A 24,937-nucleotide genomic window follows, 5' to 3' on the forward strand; every position below is an offset into this window, starting at 1 on the left:
CGTAGATTCCCCGCGGTATACCACAGTGCTTCTCCAGATTCAAAATCCAAGGGAGTCTCCATTTTACTTTCTAGCCAATTGCAGTGGAAGCAAACCCAGATTAGAGATGGACAGTTTCTTATTGCTAGGATGCTCCGTTGTGATCAAAAGGTAACGTTAGCTTCTATGTACTTAACCACTTAAGGACCAAGCCTCTTTTTTTAGATTTGTTCACAAGTTGAAAACAGTTTTTTTGCTACAAAATTACTTAGAACCCCCAAACATTATACATTTTTTTTTCTAACACCATAGAGAATAAAATGGCTTTATTGCAATATTTTCTGTCACACCCTATTGCGCAGCGGTCTTACAAGCGCACTTTTTTTGGAAAAAAAAACAAAACACTTTTTTGAATAAAAAAAATAATAAGACAACAGTAAAAGTTAGCCATTTTTTTTTAATATTGTGAAAGATGATGTTATGCTGAGTAAATTGATACCCAACATGTCACACTTCAAAATTGCACCCGCTCGTGGAATGGCGTCAAACTTTTACCCGTAAAAATCTCCATAGGCAATGTTTACGTTACATAGGCGACGTTTTGAGTTACAGAGGAGGTCTAGGGCTAGAATTATTTCTCTCGCTCTACCGATCGCAGCTCTACCTCACCTGTGAATTGAACACCATTTTCATATGCGGATGCTACTCACGTACGAGTTTGCTTCTGCATGCGAACTCGGCGAGATAGGGCATGTTTAAAATTTGTTTTCACTTTTTTCTTATTTTACCTGTTTTACACCGTTTTAAAAAAATAAATGTGGTCACTTATTCCTATTACAAGGAATGTAAACATCCCTTGTAATAGAAAAAAAAAAATAAAAAATAAAAAAGCATTACAGATGAGATCTGAGGTCAAAAAGACCTCAGATCTCATATTTACACTAATATGCAAAAAAAAAAAAAAAAATTGTCATTTAAAAAAAAATTCAATGGCCCTTTAAGAGCTATGGGCAGAAGTGATGTTTTGACATCGCTTCCGCCCTGCAATGTCATGGAGATGGTGGGGGTCATCTTCCCCTCACTCGTCTCCATGCTCAGCCACAGAGGACCCAATCGCCTCCGCTGATGGCTACGGTAGGTGGCGGAGGACACCGGAGCGATGCGTGAGCCCTCTCCTGCCGCCGATAAAACTAGTCCTGTGGCAAATCCGCCGCATAGGCCACTTTTATCAGACCGCTGGTTTGACATGAAAATACCAGGGTTATGGCAGCTTGCTGCTGCCAAGACAATATCCCACGTCAAAGTAAGGCCATATATCAGCATGTGGCAGTCTGGAAGTGGTCAAAGAGCATCAGATCTCTGGTCTGATCCCCTACCTGGCTCTGTTAGAACAGCACAAAGAGGGCATCATTTTGGTAGGGGGGGAGACCTTAACTTGGTACTGGACCAGTTACTTGAAGCCTCACATTTTGTAGCCCATCTTTCATGATAACTGCATCACATGCAGGACACACAACAAATGGCATAAACCAAAAACGCACACTCCTATTCCTGGATTGTAGATATCCACATTCCTATGACAGTTACTTCAAACGATTTAGGATACGCAGTGCATACCATACACTAGGGCCGAAACAACGAATCTATTATAAAATTAAATCGATACTATTTTCAGAATAGATCAGCCAGTACATAATAGGATTAAAAAAACAAAAAAAATTAGCCCTTTATAGTACAAAGAGAGCAAATAATCGCTACCGTAAATATTACTCACTGTTGCACAGTAAAAAAAAAAAAAAAAAAACACCCTTACAGTAGCGATTATTTGCTCTTTGTACTACGAAGGGCCAATTTTATTTATTTTTTTAAACTCAGTTATATTACTAAATGTCTTAGGCCTGGTTCACACCTATGTGTGTTTTGGTGCTTTTTGCAGAAACGCACTACAGTTCATTTAACGTTCACATCTATGCTTTTTTTTAGCTGCTACGTATTTGGAAAGGGCCAAGGACCGTTTTCATCGCAGAACTGTGCTTTTTTGGTTCACTATACTTCAATGGAGAAGCTGCATTAAAAAAAAAAATAAAAAAAATAAATGTAATGCGTTTTTGCAGCAATTTATGTTTTTTAACCGGTTCCCAACCAGCGCACGACGATGTACGTCGACAGAATGGCACGGGCAGGCATATTGGCGTACAGGTACATCCAATATTCAATGCCGCCCTGCCATCGGGAGCGCGCTCCTGCGCTGGTCGGGACCCCCGTGAGTCCGGTCACGGGACCCGCGGACTCGATCGCCGCGGGCATCCCCGCGATCGTCTCACGGGACGGCTGAATGGAGGAAATGCTGTGTAAACAGCATTTCTCCATTCTGCCTAGCAACTAGTGACGCTGATCTCTGCTCCATGTGATTGGAGCAGAGATCAGTGTTCACTAAATGAAAGCCCAACCCCCCCACAGTTAGTAACACACCCCTAGGAACACTTAACCCCTACACTGCCACCCACTGGTTAACCCCTTCACTGCCAGTGTCATTTACACAGGAATCACTGCATTTATATAGCAGTGATTACTGTATAAATGACAATGGTCCCAAAAATGTGTCAAAAATGTCCGATGGGGGGGGCGTGGCCTGACCTTGCATGGCGTAGGACGTGTATCTCCGGAGCTCCGCTGAGTAATCCTGTCTCCCACATTAATCCTGCGACACCACAGCACAAATACTCACCCGAACGGGTCTGGAAGGCTTCCCTTCACTCCGGTGACCATGTCTCCCTCGAAATCCCAGCGATCTGCGGCAGCAAGGCTGTCACAATACCACCGACATGCAAGTGAGGAGGGGGGAGGAAAATGGCGGCGTGGAGGAGACGGGAGGACCGCGTGCGGCGGGAGACACAGACAGGCTTCTTGAGGCTATTACACTATGCCACACATCCCTTACATCCCAATTTGAGGAAGTGCAAATGGACATCTCCTTAATACGGCAGGACTTTCAGAAGCTGCGTGAACGGGTAAGGAATACTGAGGCCCGTATTAGCAGTGTGGAGGACGCTCTCCCGCCATTGCAAAATGATTCTGATCACATGCAGAAACAAATAGACTTAATGCTTGCTAAGCAGGACGAAATGGAAAAATCGCATACGTAGATGCAACATCCGATTGATTGGCCTTCCAGAAGGAGCAGAAGGTAAAGACCCAACCACTTTTCTAGAACAATTGCTGATTAACACATATGGCCGAGAGTCTCTCCCCCATGCTGGCGGTGGAGCGCGCGCATCGTATGCCTGCCAGACCTCCACCTCAGGGTGCACCCCCACACACCTTTATTGCAAAGCTCTTGAACTATAAGGATAGAGATGCTGCCCTGCGCATGGCCAGGGAAAAAGGTAACATGCCTGTCTGCAATACTAAAGTGGCAATCTTTCCTGATTTTTCTGCGGAAATCCAGAAACACCGACAGAGCTTCATGGAGGCCAAAAGATTACTACGTGCGCAACAAGTGAAATATTCTATGCTATTCCCAGCGCGCCTCAGAGTGGAGGCCGGAGACTGGGCACTCTTCTTTGAACAACCCAGGGAGGTCATAGCATGGCTGGAACGCAGAGCGACTCAGGATAGAGCTGTCTGAGAAACTGCGGGATGGGTGAGCTAAGCTCCTTTCTTTTTTTCCCCTGGTGTCCTGGAGCCATAGCATGTTACCCGATTTCCTTATCCTGCTCCACCATCGCTAGGATGCTGGCATCTGTGGCGTCCGGGACTTCTGGGCCCTTTATACTTTGAGGTCTGCTAGGCCTAGACCGAAGCTTTCCACTCCCGGGACAGACGGAGGAAGAATTCTCACGCCTGCTGGTGGTGTCAACGTTTATGGAAGTTTTTCCTTTTTTTGGTGTCCCCACTGAGGGACTTTTTCTACATACATACCTGTTCGTTTTATTTAAAAAAAAAAATTTTTTTTCTCTCTTTTCTCCCGGAGCAAGGGGAAACAGCATAGTGCAGCGAAAACCTGCTCTATTGCCTGCTGGGACTTCTTATTGCGATGATGTGGTTGATCACTGGGACTGGACCACAACTGACACTTTTTCCTCTTTACACGGGTCACCGGTGTGTGCTGTTATGCAGGGTGGCCTATCTCATTTAGCCTTCTGGTACCGGTGGCTACAACTCTCAGATTTATTGTCATATGTTTTTTTTCTGATTCAATGAAACTGGTTTTCCCAGCCAGGCATTTTCGGTTTTTGAGGGAATATACCTGCACAAGTTGGGGCAGGTGCAGGGTAGGGCGGGGGGGGGGTAGGTTGGTTTGGGTTTTTATGCAGAAGATTACTATAAATGAGTTGGAGTACACAATTGGACTATGTGTTGCTTTTACCGAATGTTTATTACAATGGCTGATTCGGCAAATGCCTTTACCAAGGCTGTGGCGGATTTAAGCTCCATAGAACACACATACATAAATGATCCATCTACGGCAAACGCGGACGCACTCAGACTACAGTCGAGGGTAGTTTCCCCAAATACAACATGAAAAGGCTTGGCAGAAACTTTTTTTTACTAAACAAAAATATTTTGAATCCGGGGAAAGAGCTGGAAAGCTGCTCGCATATTTAGTGCATAAGGAAGATAGACCCCCCGATTGTTATCTCTCTGCGTGGACAGGGAGATACGGTGATCACAGACCCTTCTGAGCTAGATTTCGGGACTTTTTCGCGGACTTATACACCACTACGGTATCCGACGACACTACCCCGATGGACAGATTCCTAGCCCAAGTTTCCCTCCCCCAAGTAACTGAGGATCAGGTGCAGGCTCTTGAGGCTCCCCTAACTACTGATGAAATAGTATGTGCCATTGCGGAATTTGCAAGATCCAAATCACCGGGGTCAGATGGTCTTCCCATTGAATTTTATTCCCGTTACCAAGAAATACTGGCGCCAAAGCTTCTCGCCCTCTACGGGTGTCTTTTTGATACCCTGACACTACCACCCTCTGAGGGAAGCAACGATAGTTTTAATACCCAAACCAGGCAAAGACCCAGGTTTCCCAGAATCCTACCGCCCAATCTCCCTATTGCAGGTAGATATTAAAATTTTAGCTAAGGTACTTGCTGCTCGATTGAACGGCGTGATCCTTACCCTGATTCTGGCTGATCAAGCGGGATTCATGCCGGGTCGGAATACGTCGTTCAATCTACGCAGGCTATATATTAATCTACAGGCTACACATGAGGAAGTGGGTGAGCGGGTGGTGGTGTCGCTTGACACGGCCAAGGCATTCGACTCTGTGGAGTGGGGGTACCTTTGGAGGTGCCTGGAGGGTTACGGCTTTGGACCCAACTTTATTAGGTGGGTGAAGCTACTGTATGAACACCCAACAGCCAAGGTGGTGGCAAATGGATGGTCCTCCCAGGCGTTTGGCCTCAGTAGGGGTACCAGGCAGGGGTGCCCACTATCCCCACTACTTTATGCTTTGGCTGCAGAACCCTTGGCGGTGTCGATCCGTGCAGACCCTGAGATCAGGGGACTGACGGTGGATCATCTGACGGAAAAAATCAGTCAATATGCTGATGACACGCTGCTATACTTAGCGGCCTCTGGCCCCTCCCTCGCAAAAGCCTTACGCATGATCGAGTGGTTTGGTAGCTTTTCCGGTCTTCGCATAAACTGGGGAAAATCCCAAATCTTACCCATTGACAGTTTTCCACAGTCGGAATCTCAGGCCAGTCTGCCTCTTCAGCGGGTCGGAACTATTAAGTATCTGGGTGTATATGTCTCTAGGAATCCGGCAGATTATATAACGTTGAATATAGAACCTTTATTCTCCCTAGTTCGCAATAAAATTCAAGCCTGGTCTCGTCTCCCCCTTGGGGTTTGGGGGCGCATTAATTTTATTAAAATGGTTTTATTAGCTAAACTACTGTATATGTTGTGGCACACCCCGGTATACTTGCCGCTAAAATATTTTAAATCCCTGGAAAGTCTTCTTAGGCCCTTTGTATGGGGGACTAATAGGCACAAGCTTGCATGGCAGGCTCTGAAAAGCCCGACAGATATGGGTGGTATGGCCCTTCCCGATCTAAATCACTATTATGTTAACTCACAATTGTCTCAACTCTTTCATGTGGACAAGACTGATAAACAACGCTTTCTTACCCTTCTCTGGCCCCCTTGGGCGCAAATTGCTGATGATCCGATAGCTGCTATTTCGACAGGAGTCGGGGGCTCTACACTAGGACCAGGTAAACACTCCATGCTTTTTCACTACAGGAGAATTTGGGAACTAGCGTTAACCAAATTGAATGTAATGTCACCAAATGACTATACCCCACTTTGGCATAACAAACAATTACCAGAACTTCAAAAAATCCAGGGTGTTCAGTTATGGGTCTCAAGGGGAATATACTACATGCATCACCTGATTCACGGTGGAACTGTTAAAACGTTCCAAACACTGCAGGAGGAATTTGGTGTTCCAGGCAATATGCTATTTCAGTACCTTCAGGTTCAGCACGCACTTAGGGCACAGTTTCCGCAGTCACCGCCACAGCTTGCTCCCAACCCTATTGTTGCCATAGTGAAGGATACTGACTCCAAAAAGCTTATTTCATGCTTCTATGGTAAGCTCGCGGCCCCTGTCTCGGCGAGACTAGCGTATGCTTTAAAGTCTCGTTGGGAGGGTGATGTAGGTGAGCTGACAGACGAGGAATCGGAGGAGGCTCTGGAAACGTGCAAGATGGTGTCCCCCAGGCTCCAAGATAGGCTTTCTCAAATTTACATAGTTCATAGAGCATACCTCACCCCCCTTAGGACCGCCAAATATAATACAAATCAATCTGTGTTATGCCCGATATGTACCCTTGAGACCGGGACTTTCTTCCACCTTATCTGGTCTTGCCCCAAACTCCAGGAACTTTGGAAACAAAAGTATCCTTTCTACACGACGTCATGGGTTCACTCTTGGCTCTCGACCCCAAACCCTGTCTCCTAGGGATATTTCCCGAAGTACTGGATAAATTTACCAAGACTTTCCTACAGGAAACCTTGTTTTCTGCTAGAAAAGTGATAGCTAGACAGTGGATGAGACCCCTTCCACCCAAGGTAGAAGATTGGAAACGGGAAGTTAATCTAACACTCCCATATAAAAAATTCATATATAAAAATAGGGGATGCCCAGCTAAATACAATAAAATCTGGGATAGATGGTTGCAAGAGGCTGGCACGTGTAATTAGGAACTTTGGAGTACTGTTGCAATAGATGACATGTCTGTGATATAACTTTGCTCAGCTATGATACCTATTGTCTATTGCGATGAAGAAATATTTCTTTATGTACTGTTATGGCTATGACGCAGCACCTTTTGAATGTTCGGTGCTTTCTACTGTGACTGTAATCTCTGCAATACTGTTCAATAAACGACACATGTTTAACCACTTCCCGACCGCCGCACGACGATGTACGTCGACAGAATGGCACGGGCAGGCATATGGGCGTACCTGTACGTCCCTGCCTTCCCGCGGGTCGGTATTCGTTCGCGAGCGATCCGGGATGAGGGGGCGGCCATTCATTCATGGCCACCCCCTCGCGATCGCTCCCGACGAATAGAAATCCTTCGTGACATCACTTCCTCTCCTGTAATGTAAACACAGGAGAGGAAGTGATGTAATCTCTCCTCCGTGTCGGTATTTTTCGTTCCGACACCGAGGAGAGAGGATCGGTGAGTTGCACCAACACGACACTTCACAGTAGAACATGCCAGGCACACTCACACCCCCCCGATCACCCCCCCAATTACCCCTGCCCCCCAGTCACAGTGACACCAATGTCATTTTTTTTTTTTTGCATTGGTGTCATTTGTGACTGTAATAACTGTTAGGGCAATTAGGGTTAGCCCCCTTTAGTTCTAATGTACCCCCCTAACCCCCCCAATAAAGGTTTAACCCCGTGATCACCCCCCGTCGCCAGTGTCACTAAGGCTGGGTTCACATTGCAGCAGTTTATGAAAACGGATGTGATTCGCACCGCACTGCAAATCACATCCGATCTCTGTGCGATTCGAGTTCAGCCATACAGATAGTATGGCTGAATTCGCATCGCACCCGCCGCAAATTCGCACGGGACCCTTTTTTTGGCCCGCAGCAGAATCGGATCGCATGGGTGTTCACACCATGCGATCAGAGTTTGCAGATCGCACTGCGATATGCGAACTGATCTGGGGGTGTCATTAACATTTCACCGACACTCCCAGCAGTTTGCATAGGGCAGTGTGAACTGCCGCCGGGAGGCATGCGATGCGGGAACCCGCCGCGCATTCGTGGCGTTCCCGCATCGCTCCAGTGTGAACCCAGCCTAATAAGCGATCGTTTTTCTGATCGCTGTATTAGTGTCACAGGTGACGCTAGTTAGGCAGGTAGGTATTTAGGTTCGCCGCAGCTTTTTATAGCGCCAGGGACCCCCATATACTACCGCATAAAGCCCCCCGATTGCCCCCTAGTTAACCCTTTCACCAGTGATCACCATATAACTGTTACAGGTGACGCTGGTTGGTTAGTTATTTTTTTCTAGTTTCAGGGCACCCGCCATTTATTACCTAGTCTCACTAGTGTACCCCTAAATTTAGGGGTGTCTACTTTCCAAAATGGGGTCATTTGGGGGGGGTTTGTGCCATCTTGGCATTTTATGGCCTTCAAAACTGTAACGCCCTTAGAAAGCCTGAAGGCGGTGCTTGGTTTTCGGGGCCCCGTACGCGGCTAGGCTCCCAAAAAGTCCCACATATGTGGTATCCCCATACTCAGGAGAAGCAGCAGAATTTATTTTGGGGTGTCATTTCACATATGCCCATGGCATGCGTGAGCAATATATCATTTAGTGACAACTTTGTGAAAAAAAAAAAAAAAAAAGAAGGTTTGTAATTTTCCCGCAACTTGTGGCAAAATATAAAATATTCCATGGACTCAACATGCCTCTCAGCAAATAGCTTGGGGTGTCTACTTTCTAAAATGGGGTCATTTGTGGGGATTTTGTGCCATCTTGGCATTTTATGGCCTTCAAAACTGTAATAGGTAGTGAGGAGTGAAGTCAAATATTTACGCCCTTAGAAAACCTGAAGGCGGTTCTTGGTTTTCGGGGCCCCGTACGTGGCTAGGCTCCCAAAAAATCCCACACATGTGGTATCCCCGTACTCAGGAGAAGCAGCAGAATTTATTTTGGGGTGTCATTTCACATATGCCCATAGCATGTGTGAGCAATATATCATTTAGTGACAACTTTGTGAAAAAAAAAAAAAAATAAAATTTTTTTGTCATTATTCAATCGCTTGAGGCAAAAAAATAAAATATTCAATGGGCTCAACATGCCACTTATCAATTTCCTTAGGGGGTCTACTTTCCAAAATGGGGTCATTTGGGGGGGTTTTGTACTGCCCTGCCATTTTAGCACCTCAAGAAATGAGATAGGCAGTCGTAAACTAAAAGCTGCGTAAATTCCAGAAAACGTACCTTAGTTTGTAGATGTGACAACTTTTGCGCAAACCAATAAATATACAATTATTGACTTTTTTTTTACCAAAGACATGTGGCTGAATACATTTTGGCCTAAATGTATGACTAAAATTGAGTTTATTGGATTTTTCTAATAACAAAAAGTAGAAAATATCATTTTTTTTCAAAATTTGCGGTCTTTTTACGTTTATAATCGCAAAAAATAAAAAAAAAATCGCAGAGGCAATCAAATACCATCAAAAGAAAGCTCTATTTGTGGGAAGAAAAGGACGCAAATTTTGTTTGGGTACAACATTGCATGACCGCGCAATTACCAGTTAAAGCAGCACAGTGCCAAATTGTAAAAAGACCTCTGGTCATTTACCAGCAAAATGGTCCGGTCTGAAAGTGGTTAACGTAAAAAAATAAAATAAAAAAAAAATAAAATGTCCGATGGGTCCCCCACAATGTCGCAGTCACAATAAATTAAAAAAAAAAAAATTTATTAATAAAAATGCTATAAAACTATCCCTATTTTCTAAACGCTATAACTTTTGCGCAAACCAATCAATCGCTTATTGCGATTTTTTTTTACCAAAAATATGTAGAAGAATACGTATCGGCCTAAACTGAGGGAAAAAAATGTTTTTTTTTTTATATATTTTTGGGGATATTTATTATAACAAAAAGTAAAAAATTAGTTTTTTTTCAAAATTTCAGCTCTATTTTTGTTTATAGCGCAAAAAAAAAAAAAGAATAAAAATCAAAACCGCAGGGGTGATCAAATACCACCAAAAGAAAGCTCTATTTGTGGGAAAAAAAGGACGTCAATTTTGTTTGGGAGCCACGTCGCACGACCGCGCAATTGTCAGTTAAAGCGACGCAGTGCCGAATCGCAAAAAGCGGTCTGGTCTTTGACCAGCAAAATGGTCCGGTCTGTAAGTGGTTAATCTGCCCAACAAATTGGGCAAAAAAACAAACAAAACGCAAATCGCAGCAAAAATCAACATGCACAGCAAAAAGCACTGCATAAATTGATCAAAAGCAAACTGTATAGGTGTGTACCGAGCCTCATACTGGCCACACGGATCAATTATTAGATGAGAATATTCATGCGAAAAAGCTTTGTACATTCGCTGAATGAATGTTTGAAATTTTCACTTACAGTGCCTTGCGAAAGTATTCGGCCCCCTTGAACTTTTCAACCTTTTGCCACATTTCAGGCTTCAAAACATAAAGATATAAAATTTAAATTTTTTGTGAAGAATCACCAACAAGTGAGACACAATTGTGAAGTGGAACGAAATCTATTGGATTTTTGAAACTTTTTTTAACTAATAAAAAAATGAAAAGTGGGGCGTGCAAAATTATTCGCCCCCCTTGCGCTAATACTTTGTAGAGCCACCTTTTGCTGCGATTACAGCTGCAAGTCGCTTGGGGTATGTCTCTATCAGTTTTGCACATCGAGAGACTGAAATTCTTGCCCATTCTTCCTTGCAAAACAGCTCGAGCTCAGTGAGGTTGGATGGAGAGCGTTTGTGAACAGCAGTTTTCAGCTCTTTCCACACATTCTCGATTGGATTCGGGTCTGGACTTTGACTTGGCCATTCTAACATCTGGATATATATATTTGTGAACCATTCCTTTGTAGATTTTGCTGTATGTTTGGGATAATTGTCTTGTTGGAAGATAAATCTCCGTCCCAGTTTCAGGTCTTTTGCAGACTCCAACAGTGGTTTTCATCCAGAATGGTCCTGTATTTGGCTGCATCCATCTTCCCCTCAATTTTAACCATCTTCCCTGTCCCTGCTGAAGAAAAGCAGGCCCAAACCATGATGCTGCCACCACCATGTTTGACAGTGGGGATGGTGTGTTGAGGGTGATGAGCTGTGTTGCTTTTACGCCAAACATATTGTTTTGCATTGTGGGCAAAAAGTTCGATTTTGGTTTCATCTGACCAGAGCATCTTCTTCCACATGTTTGGTGTGTCTCCCAGGTGGCTTGTGGCAAACTTTAGACGAGACTTTTTATGGATATCTTTGAGAAATGGCTTTCTTCTTGCCACTCTTCCATAAAGGCCAGATTTGTGCAGTGTACGACTGATTGTTGTCCTATGGACAGACTCTCCCACCTCAGCTGTAGTTCTCTGCAGTTCATCCAGAGTGATCATGGGCCTCTTGGCTGCATCTCTGATCAGTCTTCTCCTTGTCTGAGCTGAAAGTTTAGAGGGACGGCCAGGTCTTGGTAGATTTGCAGTGGTCTGATACTCCTTCCATTTCAAAATGATCGCTTGCACAGTGCTCCTTGGGATGTTTAAAGCTTGGGAAATCTTTTTATATCCAAATCCGGCATTAAAAACTTCTCCACAACAGTATTACGGACCTGCCTGGTGTGTTCCTTGGTCTACATGATGCTCTCTGAGCTTTCAACAAAACCCTGAGACTATCACAGAGCAGGTGCATTTATACAGAGACTTGATTACACACAGGTGGATTCTATTTATCACCATCAGTCATTTAGGACAACATTAGATCATTAAGAGATCTTCGCTGAACTTCTGGAGTGAGTTTGCTGCACTGAAAGTAAAGGGGCCAAATAATTTTGCACACACCACTTTTCAGTTTTTTATTTGCTAAAAAAAGTTTAAAATATCCAATAGATTTCGTTCCACTTCACAATTGTGTCCCACTTGTTGGAGATTCTTCACAAAAAATTTAAAATTTTATATCTTTATGTTTGAAGCCTGAAATGTGGCAAAAGGTTGAAAAGTTCAAGGGGGCCGAATACTTTCGCAAGGCACTGTATTTTTAACATTCCGTTTTAAAATGAACATACACTGTCTGAAAATTACTTTGAACAAGCAGTTCTCCATTTCTAAATTTTCCAGTCACTGTGGTTGAAAACAAACGTCGATTTGACCCCACTAATGATTAGAAAACCGAACGTTCTTAACATTAAAATTACTTTTTTTGAAGGAAGACATTGTTTTTGTATGGCCAGCATATAATATTACAGCTGTTTGAAAATCTGCACAGTCTAACTCTTTAAATAAAAAAAAAATTTGATCGGAGTCTGATGATATTGACCAGATTCAACCTCTAAGTGTGTGTGTGTGTGCTCCTCTAATATTATATACAGTATATCTCTTCTGTTATTCTCAGAGTGGATTAGAGATTTTGCTCCCCAACAATATAGTTGGTTATTTATATTTACTTAAAAATTATATAGTATATAGCTCTCGTAAATCTATTGTCCAATATATACCATATTGACAGCGCTAAAACAACAAAACAATCAATCTTAAGAGGGTGATAGTCCCATGGTTATAAAAAGCACCACAGTAATGTCCTTAAAAAGTCCCACACATCTAAGGATGGGGTTTCAGTTGAAACAATCAAATGATGAGAAACAGAAAAAAGTCCATCTCCAAGATAAGATAACCAGTGCAAAAAGAGCTTGACAGCCGGTGACACCCCTTATGGTAACACACTCACCAGAACCCGAAGGGTTAACAGGCACTTCGTTATGAGTAATCTTTCTCTGGTGTTCCTCTGTCATCAATGATCAAAGAAGGTTCTCAACCTCAGATTCTTTAATATCGCATCAATCACAGATATTTCAGGACTTTTTATACTTCACTCCCAGCAGAAGGTTCGCATATAGGAAACGACAAAAAGAGAGGTTCCATAGTGCAAACTGTTTTATTCATTAAAAAATTCGTGCGCATATACACCATACGTACATAATCATTTAAAATTCATTCACAGAGATGTCACTACTAGAACGACCGGATTTGTCTCACCGCGGCTCCGGGCGTCTTAGATCAAATACAGGCTCGGCTTCCACGGCGGGTCCCGGGAGAACGTACAAATCGACCGCTCTGTAGTTACGAATAGCTGCTTGGTCACGCCCATACGCGTTTCGTCATTATGTCTTCGTCTGTGGGCGTGGCCAAGCAGTGCAGCTAATCCGTTTAAATATGCATAGGGACGGGGAGTCAGCTCATGGCCATTCCCCCGTCCAGCCCCCTTGACTCCTTCATTCGTGCTTAATACAAGAATGATAAGGCCACGTCGTGCAAGCCGTCGCCTTGTCAACATGCCTAAAAATAAAGTGTTCTCAAAAAACCTTCGTTTCTCAGGGATCTAATAAGTTAATACTGGTTTCGTGAGAAACGAAGGTTTTTTGAGAACACTTTATTTTTAGGCATGTTGACAAGGCGACGGCTTGCATGACGTGGCCTTATCATTCTTGTATTAAGCACGAATGAAGGAGTCAAGGGGGCTGGACGGGGGAATGGCCATGAGCTGACTCCCCGCCCCTATGCATATTTAAACGGATTAGCTGCACTGCTTGGCCACGCCCACAGACGAAGACGTAATGACGAAACGCGTATGGGCGTGACCAAGCAGCTATTCGTAACTACAGAGCGGTCGATTTGTACGTTCTCCCGGGACCCGCCGTGGAAGCCGAGCCTGTATTTGATCTAAGACGCCCGGAGCCGCGGTGAGACAAATCCGGTCGTTCTAGTAGTGACATCTCTGTGAATGAATTTTAAATGATTATGTACGTATGGTGTATATGCGCACAAATTTTTTAATGAATAAAACAGTTTGCACTATGGAACCTCTCTTTTTGTCGTTTCCTATATGCGAACCTTCTGCTGGGAGTGAAGTATAAAAAGTCCTGAAATATCTGTGATTGATGCGATATTAAAGAATCTGAGGTTGAGAACCTTCTTTGATCATTGATGAATGAGGAACACCAGAGAAAGATTACTCATAACGAAGTGCCTGTTAACCCTTCGGGTTCTGGTGAGTGTGTTACCATAAGGGGTGTCACCGGCTGTCAAGCTCTTTTTGCACTGGTTATCTTATCTTGGAGATGGACTTTTTTCTGTTTCTCATCATTTGATTGTTTCAACTGAAACCCCATCCTTTAGATGTGTGGGACTTTTTAAGGACATTACTGTGGTGCTTTTTATAACCATGGGACTATCACCCTCTTAAGATTGATTGTTTTGTTGTTTTAGCGCTGTCAATATGGTATATATCAGACAATAGATTTACGAGAGCTATATACTATATAATTTTTATGATTTATTTATCTTTTGTATGATAGCAGCTTGCAAATTATATCATCCTCGACTCTGTGGGCGCTGGGATCAGTGGGGAATATTCTTAACATTTTATGTTCAGGTTGTTTGCCAGTGATATTAGTACTTATTTATATTTACTACTGCATAGGAATAACTTACTTTTTTTTAAACTTTACATATAAACTAAATTATACACTTTAAGGTTTTTAACCGATCAAAACAATCGGCCAACTAATCGATTATGAAAATAATCGTTAGCTGCAGCTCTACCACCTCAGGTCGACATATAGGTGTAACTACGATGCATTAAAGGAACTGATAAGTTTCTACATACCCATCTTATTGAGCAAAGTGATCAGACACACATTTTTATACTTACACTATTCATGGCTGGCGTTGAATAGGAATATATAGATACAAAAAAAAAGTGAAAAACACACCAGACAGAGTGCAGAGTGAGAAGTCAGCTTCTTAGAATGTGTTCATGGTGCCCATGTCATAGCAAAAATTACAGTTAAGATTCCAGATTCTTACAAGCTTGCTCTTTAGAACCTACAGAGAAGCAAAACAGGAAGGGAGGAACAGAGATGTTACCCAACTCATTCACATTTATGCACTATAAAATATTTAGGACCTCTCATAACAAATATGGATTGCTCTTGTTAACCTTCCCATAAAAATGCTAGTTGCCTGGCTGCAGTTTAGACTTTAAAATCAACACTCCACTCACTGACTTGAACATGCATGCACATCAGGAATTTTGGTTTGACCTCCTGCATACTTATTTTGGGTCAGTGCCTCAGTATAAGTGCCAGACCACGTGCATTTTCTGGGAGTTTCATTTAAAGGTGATTTGCAGGAAACCTTTAAGTCCCTTCTTTGTTTAATGTGACACTGTCGTTGGAGCTAGAGCAGGATAGGACACCTCAGCATTGCAGCTGTTGTAGAACTACAAGTCCCATGACGCATTGCAGGACTCTGAAAGCCACATGCTTGGACTCCGAGGAATGATGGAATGGGATTTGTAGTTTCAGTGCAACTGGAGTGCCAAGGTTGTTCACTTGTGAGCTCCAGCCACTAATAGAAACTTCATTAAAGCAGGTTCCACCCTAAGGAGGAACTTCCGCTCATCAGAACCCTCCCTCCCCCCTCCGGTGTCACAATTGGCACCTTTCAGGAGGAGGGGGGTGCAGATACCTGTCAAAGACAGGTATATACACCCACGGGAGTCTATGCCTCTTCCTGTCCCTACGCGCTGTCTGCTGGGACACACACGGGTCCCAGAGACAGCGCAGACAATTCCTATTGCGCTGCACGACTCGCGTATGCGCAGTAGGGAACCGGGAAGTGAAGCCGCAATGCTTCACTTCCTGATTCCCTCACCTAGAATGGTGGCGGCAGCAGCTGAGACCTGAGCGATCGATCGCCGACATCGCTGGATCCTGGGACAGGCGAGTGTCCATTTATTAAAAGTCAGCAGCTGCTAGCTTTTAATATTTTTTTCACAGTGAAATCCCTCTTTAAGTACTTCTGAAAATATTAGATAACAGCCTTCCCTGTCACATGCCATGATTCTTTGACCACACAGAGAAAGGCGTGGGTGCAGCCTGCATGCTTTCTATGGGGGCACTCACTGAAGAATTGGAGCCAAGAGCACTGGCAGAGGACCCGAGACGAGGAGGATCGGAGATGCTCTGTGCAAAACCATTACACAGAGCAGCATTTTTATTTTTTTAGGATGCATTAAGGTAAAAAATAAAAATAAAAAAACATGAGGGTTTACAACCCCTTTAAGAATGCTTGATACATGCCAACGAAGGGGTTATTTTTCCAGTGGGAAATGCTTAAAAGGGGAAGTGATGTGGAGCAGGGGCCCTCAACCCCGGGGCCGTGGACCAGTGTCGCTCTGTGATCTGTTTGTAACCAGGTGTCAGCGATGCACTGCAGGAGGTGAGCGGCTGGTGAGCAAAGCAGCTCCATGTTTATTTACAGGAACAAGTCCAACTGAGTTTGCCAATGCCACATCCCCAATAAAGTGCAGGAATCATCCCGATACCGAGACCCCCCCCCCCCCAAACCCAGAATATCGTTCCCCACCTCCAGTCCATGGAACAGTTGACTTCCATGAAACCAGTCTCTGGTGCCAAAAAGGTTGGGGACCGTTGATGTAGAGGAAATTATCTACTTTGAGGGGTGGTTAGGTTGTGGTGCGATAGACATTTTCATGAATTCTCTGCAAGATGGATTTGTATACTTTGATCTCTTTGACATTTGGCTTGGTCCAGCTCATCCTTGCTGAAACAAAAAATAAAAAAAAAAAAAATAAAAAAAAACGTTGCCACTGGCAATAATGCTCAATGTCCTCTGCTCCTAATTGGCACTGTCAGTATTGCTGGCTGGTTGATGCTTTTGCCTGCACACATAAGCAAATGGTGCTACCACATGGCTGTTCTGTACAAACAGGAAGTGTCTGGAGCCGTTCTGTACTAGATCTCTATCATTTCCCTGTGCATTCTAGGATACAGAAACCTCTGCTACCGCTCCCTCAACACCCAGTAAACACTTTATAAATGCTTCACTAACATGCCATAAATGCTGTAGGTGCTGTTAAAGTGCCGTTATAGATCATTACCACTACAAAATAAATAAAGCCATTTATGCCTGATGAAAGCGACACGCTGCTTAATTGTTAACACAACCCAATGGTATGGCTCCTGTATGTACAGCACTGTGTGGTACCATTGTAATATTCATAGCATGCATTGAAGGGCAGTTATGAAGCTTCAAAAATGTACAGGGTATTGATGTACTTGTGAATGAGTCCTTAAAGTGGTTATTAACCCACTGTACTAAAATAGCGTTATCCTCTCTGTATCATAACATTTGTCCCTGTGTCTGTGTAATGTAAAAAAAAAACTGCCGATCTGTACCTGTATAAACGCTCAGCTGACATGTCAGCACCCTTGTTTCTCCAGCTAAGAGCTGAAGTAGGCAGCCATGATTACCGTGGTCTATTCACGGGGATGGGGGGGGGGGGGGGGGGGGGGTATAGCCAGGCAGGATCAGACAGGTTTTTTAAGGTATACAGGGGAGGGGCCAAAATTATTTTGGGGGTTAAACGCTTTATTGTTTTTGTTAGGATAGTCTGGTTTCTGCAGTACTAACCTGTACAATGCTGCCAGAAAAATCAGTCTTCTCCTCACCACTCTGCCAAAACAGATGAAAAAAAGGTTAATGTTAATGCCGAGAAAACATTACTAGCCAATCCCGATTCATCATACTGCATATTCCAACTTTTTTTTTCCCCACTCTTTAATGCTAGTAATCACGAAATCCATTTTAAGAACAATAAGGCTTCATTCACATTTGGCGTTTTGGGATCTCCGGCAGAATCACTGTGGTTCTGTCCACGATTTCAAATTGAACTGCAATTGCAAAACGTTGGTTTACATGCTGTTAATTATCAATGGCACCTAAAATACGTTGCGGTCTTGCCACAGTAAATTGCGTTGCAATCTGCAAGGCATGAAGCTTGTCGCCCAAGAAGCAGCAGGAGCTTCTTTTAGGCAACAAGCTTTGAGCATTGCAGTTTGCCGTGATGATTGCAGCAAAACGGCACAGCGCTTTAGGAGCCATTGAAAATGAATGGCACCTGAACCTGCGTATTGCAATTGCAGTGCGATTTGAGATTGTGGCCAGAATCATAGTGTTTCTGCCCGAGTTTTCAAAATGCCAAATTTGAATGGAGCTTAAAGTACACCTGACATTGGAGGAATATGGGGGTGGTCATTACGGTCCTCCATTTTTCTTTGCGCTAAAATACTGCCTAATGATTTTATTGAAGTCATGCTTACTTTCCATGAAAATTGTTTAATTCACATTATGTGCACCACAATTACAGCATTTTCAGGCCGGACACCAAGAATTATACTTAGATTTATAGATCTTCACTCTTCTACATGGAAGCCATCAGGTGCGATAGGAACACAATGAGACATCCAGCTAGGGAGTGCAACAGGTAATATTTTTATTGTACATTAGAGTGATAAAAAAAAAAAGACTTAGTCAGCTGGGCGATATGAAGCACATGTGTCCCCCGTGTCAAGCGACTGTGGATTCGGGTCTAGGCTATGGTCAATACGGTTCTACATGTAAACCTGTGAAAATATCCTTGGGAAGCACTTTTCCACAAACCAATAAACAGGAATTGCGAGGCACGAACACGCTCTGGTGAATCATATTCTTACGTCAACAAAACAGACGATTACCAAAGCCTGGAAATTGCCGGCTCTCAGCTTTAATGAGCTGAAACAACGGTTGCACAGTATGCTAGTGAATGAAAAGCGCACAGCAATTCTCACTGACATTAATGACAAATTTTTATGCATTTGACAACTATGGTTAGATCAGTTCCCTTCTATGAGGCCACCCACATAAATGCCTGGAGCCATTAGTAGCCCTGATAAAGGGGACATACCTAAAATGGGCCCCCCGGGGTATAAGGGTTCTTTCACACAAGTGATCTGATAAGGACATTTTTTCAGGTGGAACCGATTGGATGGTCCATGCATTCCTATGGACTGGGTGGTGTAAACAGGACATGCACCTCCTCAGTTTGGGTGGACTGGATCAGAGGCAGCAAGGTGTAAATGGACAGCAGAGTCCATTTACACCCAACCACTAAGAGCAGAGCGGGGTCTATACTCTGCATAAACTGAGTGGACATGGACCTGTTATCCTCAGCAAGGGATCTGTGAGCAGATGCCACTACTGATTGGATCACACACTGCCTGTGTAAAATGACCCCAATACTCCCTGCTGTTCCTCCCCCCCTCTCCTACATTTCTGCGACTCTCTCCCCTCTATTGATGTGAACATAAGCAACACCTTTTGCAAGGCCATATGCTTGTATTAGATTGTACCAGGCATCTTTAGATTCCTTTGTGGGTATCTAGCCAGATTTTCTACAAAGCCCCGTAACACAGGCCAAATATTGGGCGGCATCAGCCAGTTCAATAGAAAGCAGGCGACATCTGTCCCATGTGCACTGCAGCTTCTTCGACAGGAGCCAGACGTTTGTTCGGCTTCAGTCCAAGGGGCATGACTGAAAAAGGTCTACTGATCGGCTCCCACTCAGAGTTCTCAGCCAATGGCCGAGAGTGCTGACTGGAGGGTTATATCGAGGGGGCTTCCGTATCAGAACACAACACAACAGCAGGGGAGATAGCTGAACTGACATTGGATTGTTAGTACAGCAGCTCCGACTTGAGCAGTCGGTTTCTTCTTCGTTCAGCCCGATGTGTTGAATGAGAAAAAAAACAAAAACCTAGCAGTGCGTACAATGTGTACGAGACTTAAGGGATATTCACACAAGCTCAAATATTTCTCTGAATGAAAAACTACATTTTGCCTCGTGGTGTAGATAGTTTGTACATATTTTTATTATCAGAAGCATCCATTGCTTCTCTGGTAGAGAGAATGGTCTTATATCTCAGCTCCATTTCTCTCTCTCTTTGTTGTATTTTGTTCTACTGACAGATGATTGGTTTTGATGTTCACTACCATATTTATTATTGCATCTTGTCATAAAAATATTGTAAAAGAAAAAAGCACTTAGTCATTAAAAATACTTAACCACTTAAGCCCCCAATTTTGCTGGCCAAAGCCCAGAGCACATTTTGGGAGGGATTCGACACGGCGTCGCTTTAACTGACAATTGTGCGGACGTGGCTCCCAAACAAAATTGACGTCTTTTTTCCCCCCACAAATAGAGCTCTCTTTTGGTGGTATTTGATCACCTCTGCAGTTTTTATTTTTTGCGCTATAAACAAAAAAACAAAAAAAAAAAAAAAAAAGGCGACAATTTTGAAAAAAAAAATAAAATAAGCAATATTTTTTGCTTTTCCTATAATAAATATCCCCCAAAAATCTATAAAACCACCTTTTTTTGTTCCTCAGTTTAGGCCGACATATTCTTCTACATTTTTTTTTTTTTTTTCAAAAAATATCACAATAAGCGTGTATTGATTGGTTTGCACAAAAGTTATAGCGTCTACAAAATAGGGGATCGTTTTATGGCATTTTTATTCATCTTTTTGTTTCACTAGTAAGGGCGACGATCAGCGATTTTTATCGTGACTGACTTTATGGTGGACACATCTGACAATTTTGGAACAACATTTATACAGCGATCAGTGCGATTAAAATTGCATTTATTACTGTGTAAGTGTGACTGGCAGTGAAGGGGTTAACACTAGGTGGCGCTGTAGGGGTTAAGTGTGTCCTAGGGATGTGCTCTAACTGTAGAGGGGGGGGGGGGGGTGGGGTGGGGATAGGCCATGTGTGACACATCACTGATCTCTGCTCCCGATCACAGGGAGCTGTGATCAGTGACACTGTCACTAGGCAGAATGGGGAGATGCTTATTTAAATTAGCATCTCCCCGATCTTCCTCTCCATAAGACGAACGCGGGTACCCCGCGGACATCGAGTCTGCGGGACCTGCAATCCTACTCACGGAGCTCCAGGCCAGCATGCATGCGATGGTATGGCGGCTAATTCAAAGGGACGTACAGGTATGCCCAACGTACATCAGCGTGCGCCGGTCGGGAACTGGTTAAAGTAATATTAAACACCCAGTTATTGTTCCGTTTCAAATGCCACTTTAAAAAGGGCAGGTTCAACTTTACAGAAAATCTGTAAGGTGAACTTACACTGGGTTCCCTTCCTCACCTCCCCCCCCCCCCCAAGACCCCCTCCCAGGCCCCCCCTCGCGGTTCCACTGTACCTGAGGCCAGCAATCACCCACTAGGAGACATCAAGACCCTACTTCATCGGTCCAGGGATTTGAAATACCCCACGGCTTAATCTCATAAAGGTACGTACAGGAGACATTCTAGTTGGTGGGCACCATCACATGGACAACGTTGACCAATCAAAACCTGCCTAGCCTGTCCTGTCAGCTCTGGAGAAGGAGAAAAATCTGCGGGAATCTCAAATCCCTGGACCAGTGAATCGGTGACCCAGTGTCTCCTAGCGGGGTGATCCCTGGCTTCAGGTACAGCAGGACCGGGAGGAGGTCCAATGTAAATTCACCATATAGGTTTTCTGTGAAGGTGAACTTATCCTTTAAGCATTAACATACCACCTTAGATCTAATCTGTGCGGACATAGTCACTTGCTGACTTGGCACCATCCACAGGCAGCTTAAATCTTCAATAAGACACAGAAGTTTAATCCAACACAATTTTACGTTAGCCGATTGTAGTACAGAGGATATTTTTTCCAGTTATTTTGAAGAAGACATCTTTCCAGAGCCCTGCTTGTGTAAAAAATAAATAAAAACTGGAGTTAGTACTTACCGGTAACTCCTTTTCCGGTGGTCTTCCAGGACAGCCCTTGAGAGATGGAGCTCCTCCCATCGACACAGGAAACACATTGCCACAGTTCAAAAGGCGGTCCCTCAGGTCCCTGGTCAGTCATTCACCAAGAACTGAAGGATGGAACTGAAAAACATATAAACCATAACAGGTAATAACATCACGTACATGATGTACATGAAGTACATCACTATAATCAAATAAAGGGTGGGATCGTGCTGTCCTGGAAGACCACCGGAAAAGGAGTTACCGGTAAGTACTAACTCCAGTTTTCCCAAGTGTTCTTCCAGGACAGCCCTTGAGAGGATCCCCAAGTACTTACCAGATTAGGGGGGGGGGCACGGCCTGGAGGACTTTCCTCCCAAAGGCCTGATCCTGACTAGACATTAGGTTCAGTCGGTAATGCCTTGTAAAGGTGGAAAAGCTTGACCATGTGGCTGCTTTACATACCTGCTCCGGGGTGGCACCAGCTCTTTCTGCCCAGGATGCAGACAACGCTCTTGTTGAGTGAGCTTTAACACCCTCAGGAGGATCTCTATTCAAGGCCTTATACCCCTCTGCTATAGCTAGCCTAATCCATCTAGCTATGGTTACTTTTGAAGCTTTTTGCCCCCTACGCTGCCTGGAAAAAAGGACAAAAAGGGAGTAAGAGATTCTGAAATGATTTGTTACTTTAAGTTATTCTAGAATACACCTCCTCACATCAAATAAATTAAAACGTTCTTCTTTCTCATTTGCTGCATTTTGACAAAATGAGGGGAGGACAATATCTTGGGACCTATGGAAGCTAGATGCTACCTTTGGTAAGAACCCAGGGTCCGTCTTTAGAATGACTGTCTTCTAGGATCTGTAGAAAAGGTTCCCTGATGGAAAGGGCTTGGATTTCACTGACCCTACGGGCTGAAGTGATTGCCACCAGGACTACTGCCTTAAATGTAATAAGCCTTAGGGAGACCTCTAAGATGGGCTCAAAGGGTGACCCCAAGAAAGCTTTTAGTACAACTGCTAAATCCCAGGATGGGACTTTGCTGACTCTAACCGGCTTACGTCTAGCGACTGCCTTACAGAACCTAGCGACAAAAGGATTTCCCTGTAAGCGTTCATCTAGGTACACACTTAAGGCAGCTATGTGTACCTTAATAGTACTTAGGGTTAATCCTTTGTTTACACCTTCCTGTAAAAACTGTAGAATATTAGCCGTATTTATGTCACGGCTATTCAGCCAGCTATTAAATTTTTTCCAGACTTTTTTGTAAATAGCCCTCATGACTGGTTTGCGACTCTGTAGTAAGGTCGCACTTACCTCATCTGTCAGGACCTTACTCCTTAAGATTTCCTCCTCAGTAACCACGCTGAAAGCTTCAGTGTGGCCACCTGTGGATGACAAAGAGGTCCCTGCGACAGGAGGTCCTGTCTGCAGGGAAGCCTTAGAGGCGGACAGTCTGTCAATTGTAGCAACGTTGTGAACCATGGTCTCCTGGGCCAGAATGGTGCCACTAGAATCAAACAGGTTTTTTCCATGAGGAATCTTGCTAGGACCCTCGGAATGAGATGAAGAGGGGGAAATGCATACGCCAGACTGAAAGTCCATGGAGTTTGCAAGGCATCTACAGCCAGGGGCTGATCTCTTGGGTTTAGCGAGCAAAAATTGGGAACCTTTGCATTCTCTTTGCTCGCAAAAAGGTCTACTTCTGGTTTTCCCCAGTGAGTTGTTAGGAGATTGAATGCCTCTGGGTGTAAGGACCATTCTTGGTTCGAAACTTTTTGTCGACTCAAGAAGTCCGCCGTGCTGTTCAGCTCCCCTTTCAGGTGAACTGCAGAAATGGATTCCAGATTGGCTTCTGCCCACTGAAAAATGCGTCTGGCTACCAACATCAAACAAGGACTTCTGGTACCTCCTTGTTTGTTTATGTATGCTACAGCCGTCATATTGTCTGAACGGACTTGTAGATGGTGACCCTGTATTGTGGGGTGAAAGGCTAAAATAGCTCTCAGGATCGCTGTTAGCTCCTTCCAATTGGAAGAGAAACATTTCTCTTCCGGGGTCCACTTGTCCTGGACCCAGCTTGAGCTGAGGTGGGCGACCCCAGCCCCAGCTGCTCGCATCCGTTGTCAGTGTTGAAGTGATAGGAAGGACCCAATGAACCCCTTTGTTTAGGTTCTCCCTGTCCTTCCACCACCAGAGGGAGCGTTTTATCTTTGAGGGGGATCGATACCTCCTCCTCCAGATCTCTGCCCTTTAATTGTTCCAACAGAAATCCCTGAAGGTCTCTTTGGTGGAACCTGGCCCATTGTATGGCTGGAATGGCTGCTGTCATAAGACCTAAGACCGACATTACTTCCCTCACCGTACATTTGGGGCTGCATTGAAGAAAAGATGTTCTCTGCCACAGATTCAAAATCTTTTCTTCCGGCAGTATAATTTTCTGATCTACAGACTTGATCCAGTAACCCAAATACAGGATCTCCTGTGTTGGGGTTGTCTTGGATTTCTCCCGAATGACAATCCACCCTAATCGACTCAGGCTGAGTTGAGTTAACTCCAGATCCTGAGAAAGACGACTCTCCAAGTGTGCTGTTAGGAGCAGGTCATCTAGATAGGGAATAATTGAGACTGATTGAAGCCTCAGTGGAACTAGAGCCTCTCTCCGAGAACCTTGGTAAAGATTCTTGGGGAGGATGAAAGACCGAAGGGGAGCGCTCTGCACTGAAAGTGGTAAACTTTCTGCACTGCCATCCAAAGGAATTTCTGGCATTCCTCCCTTATTGGAATATGCAGATAAGCATCCCTTAGATCCAGGGTTGCCATAAATATCTTTCTGCAGGAGATTCTTTATGGAATAAATGGACTCCATCCGAAATCTCTTGTAACGGATGGAGCGATTCAGTGGTCGGAGGTTCATAATTAGTCTGAACCTCCCTGACGGCTTTTTTACCACGAAAATGTGCGAGTAAAAACCGTCTCCTTGTTCCTGAATAGGGACTGGTGTCAATACCTCTTGATCCAC

General features: G+C 44.0%; 1 protein-coding gene across 1 annotated transcript in view; it reads right to left on the reverse strand.

Moving 5' to 3' along the window:
* Positions 1-24,937, reverse strand: part of RNF4 (ring finger protein 4) — a 52,744-nt gene that overhangs the window by 20,561 nt on the left and 7,246 nt on the right. Inside the window, exons 2-3 of the mRNA XM_077477907.1 lie at positions 17,716-17,757; positions 14,930-15,102 (exon numbers count right to left, since the gene is read on the reverse strand). Coding sequence (XP_077334033.1) covers positions 14,930-14,938 — 9 coding nt within the window. The 5' untranslated portion in view covers positions 14,939-15,102; positions 17,716-17,757. The remainder of the gene's footprint in view (positions 1-14,929; positions 15,103-17,715; positions 17,758-24,937) is intronic.

This window comes from Lithobates pipiens, unplaced genomic scaffold (assembly GCF_037356315.1).
Source record: "Lithobates pipiens isolate NorthernLeopardFrog02 unplaced genomic scaffold, aLitPip1_a1.2 Scaffold_13, whole genome shotgun sequence".
Classification (NCBI taxonomy): Eukaryota; Metazoa; Chordata; class Amphibia; order Anura; family Ranidae; genus Lithobates; species Lithobates pipiens.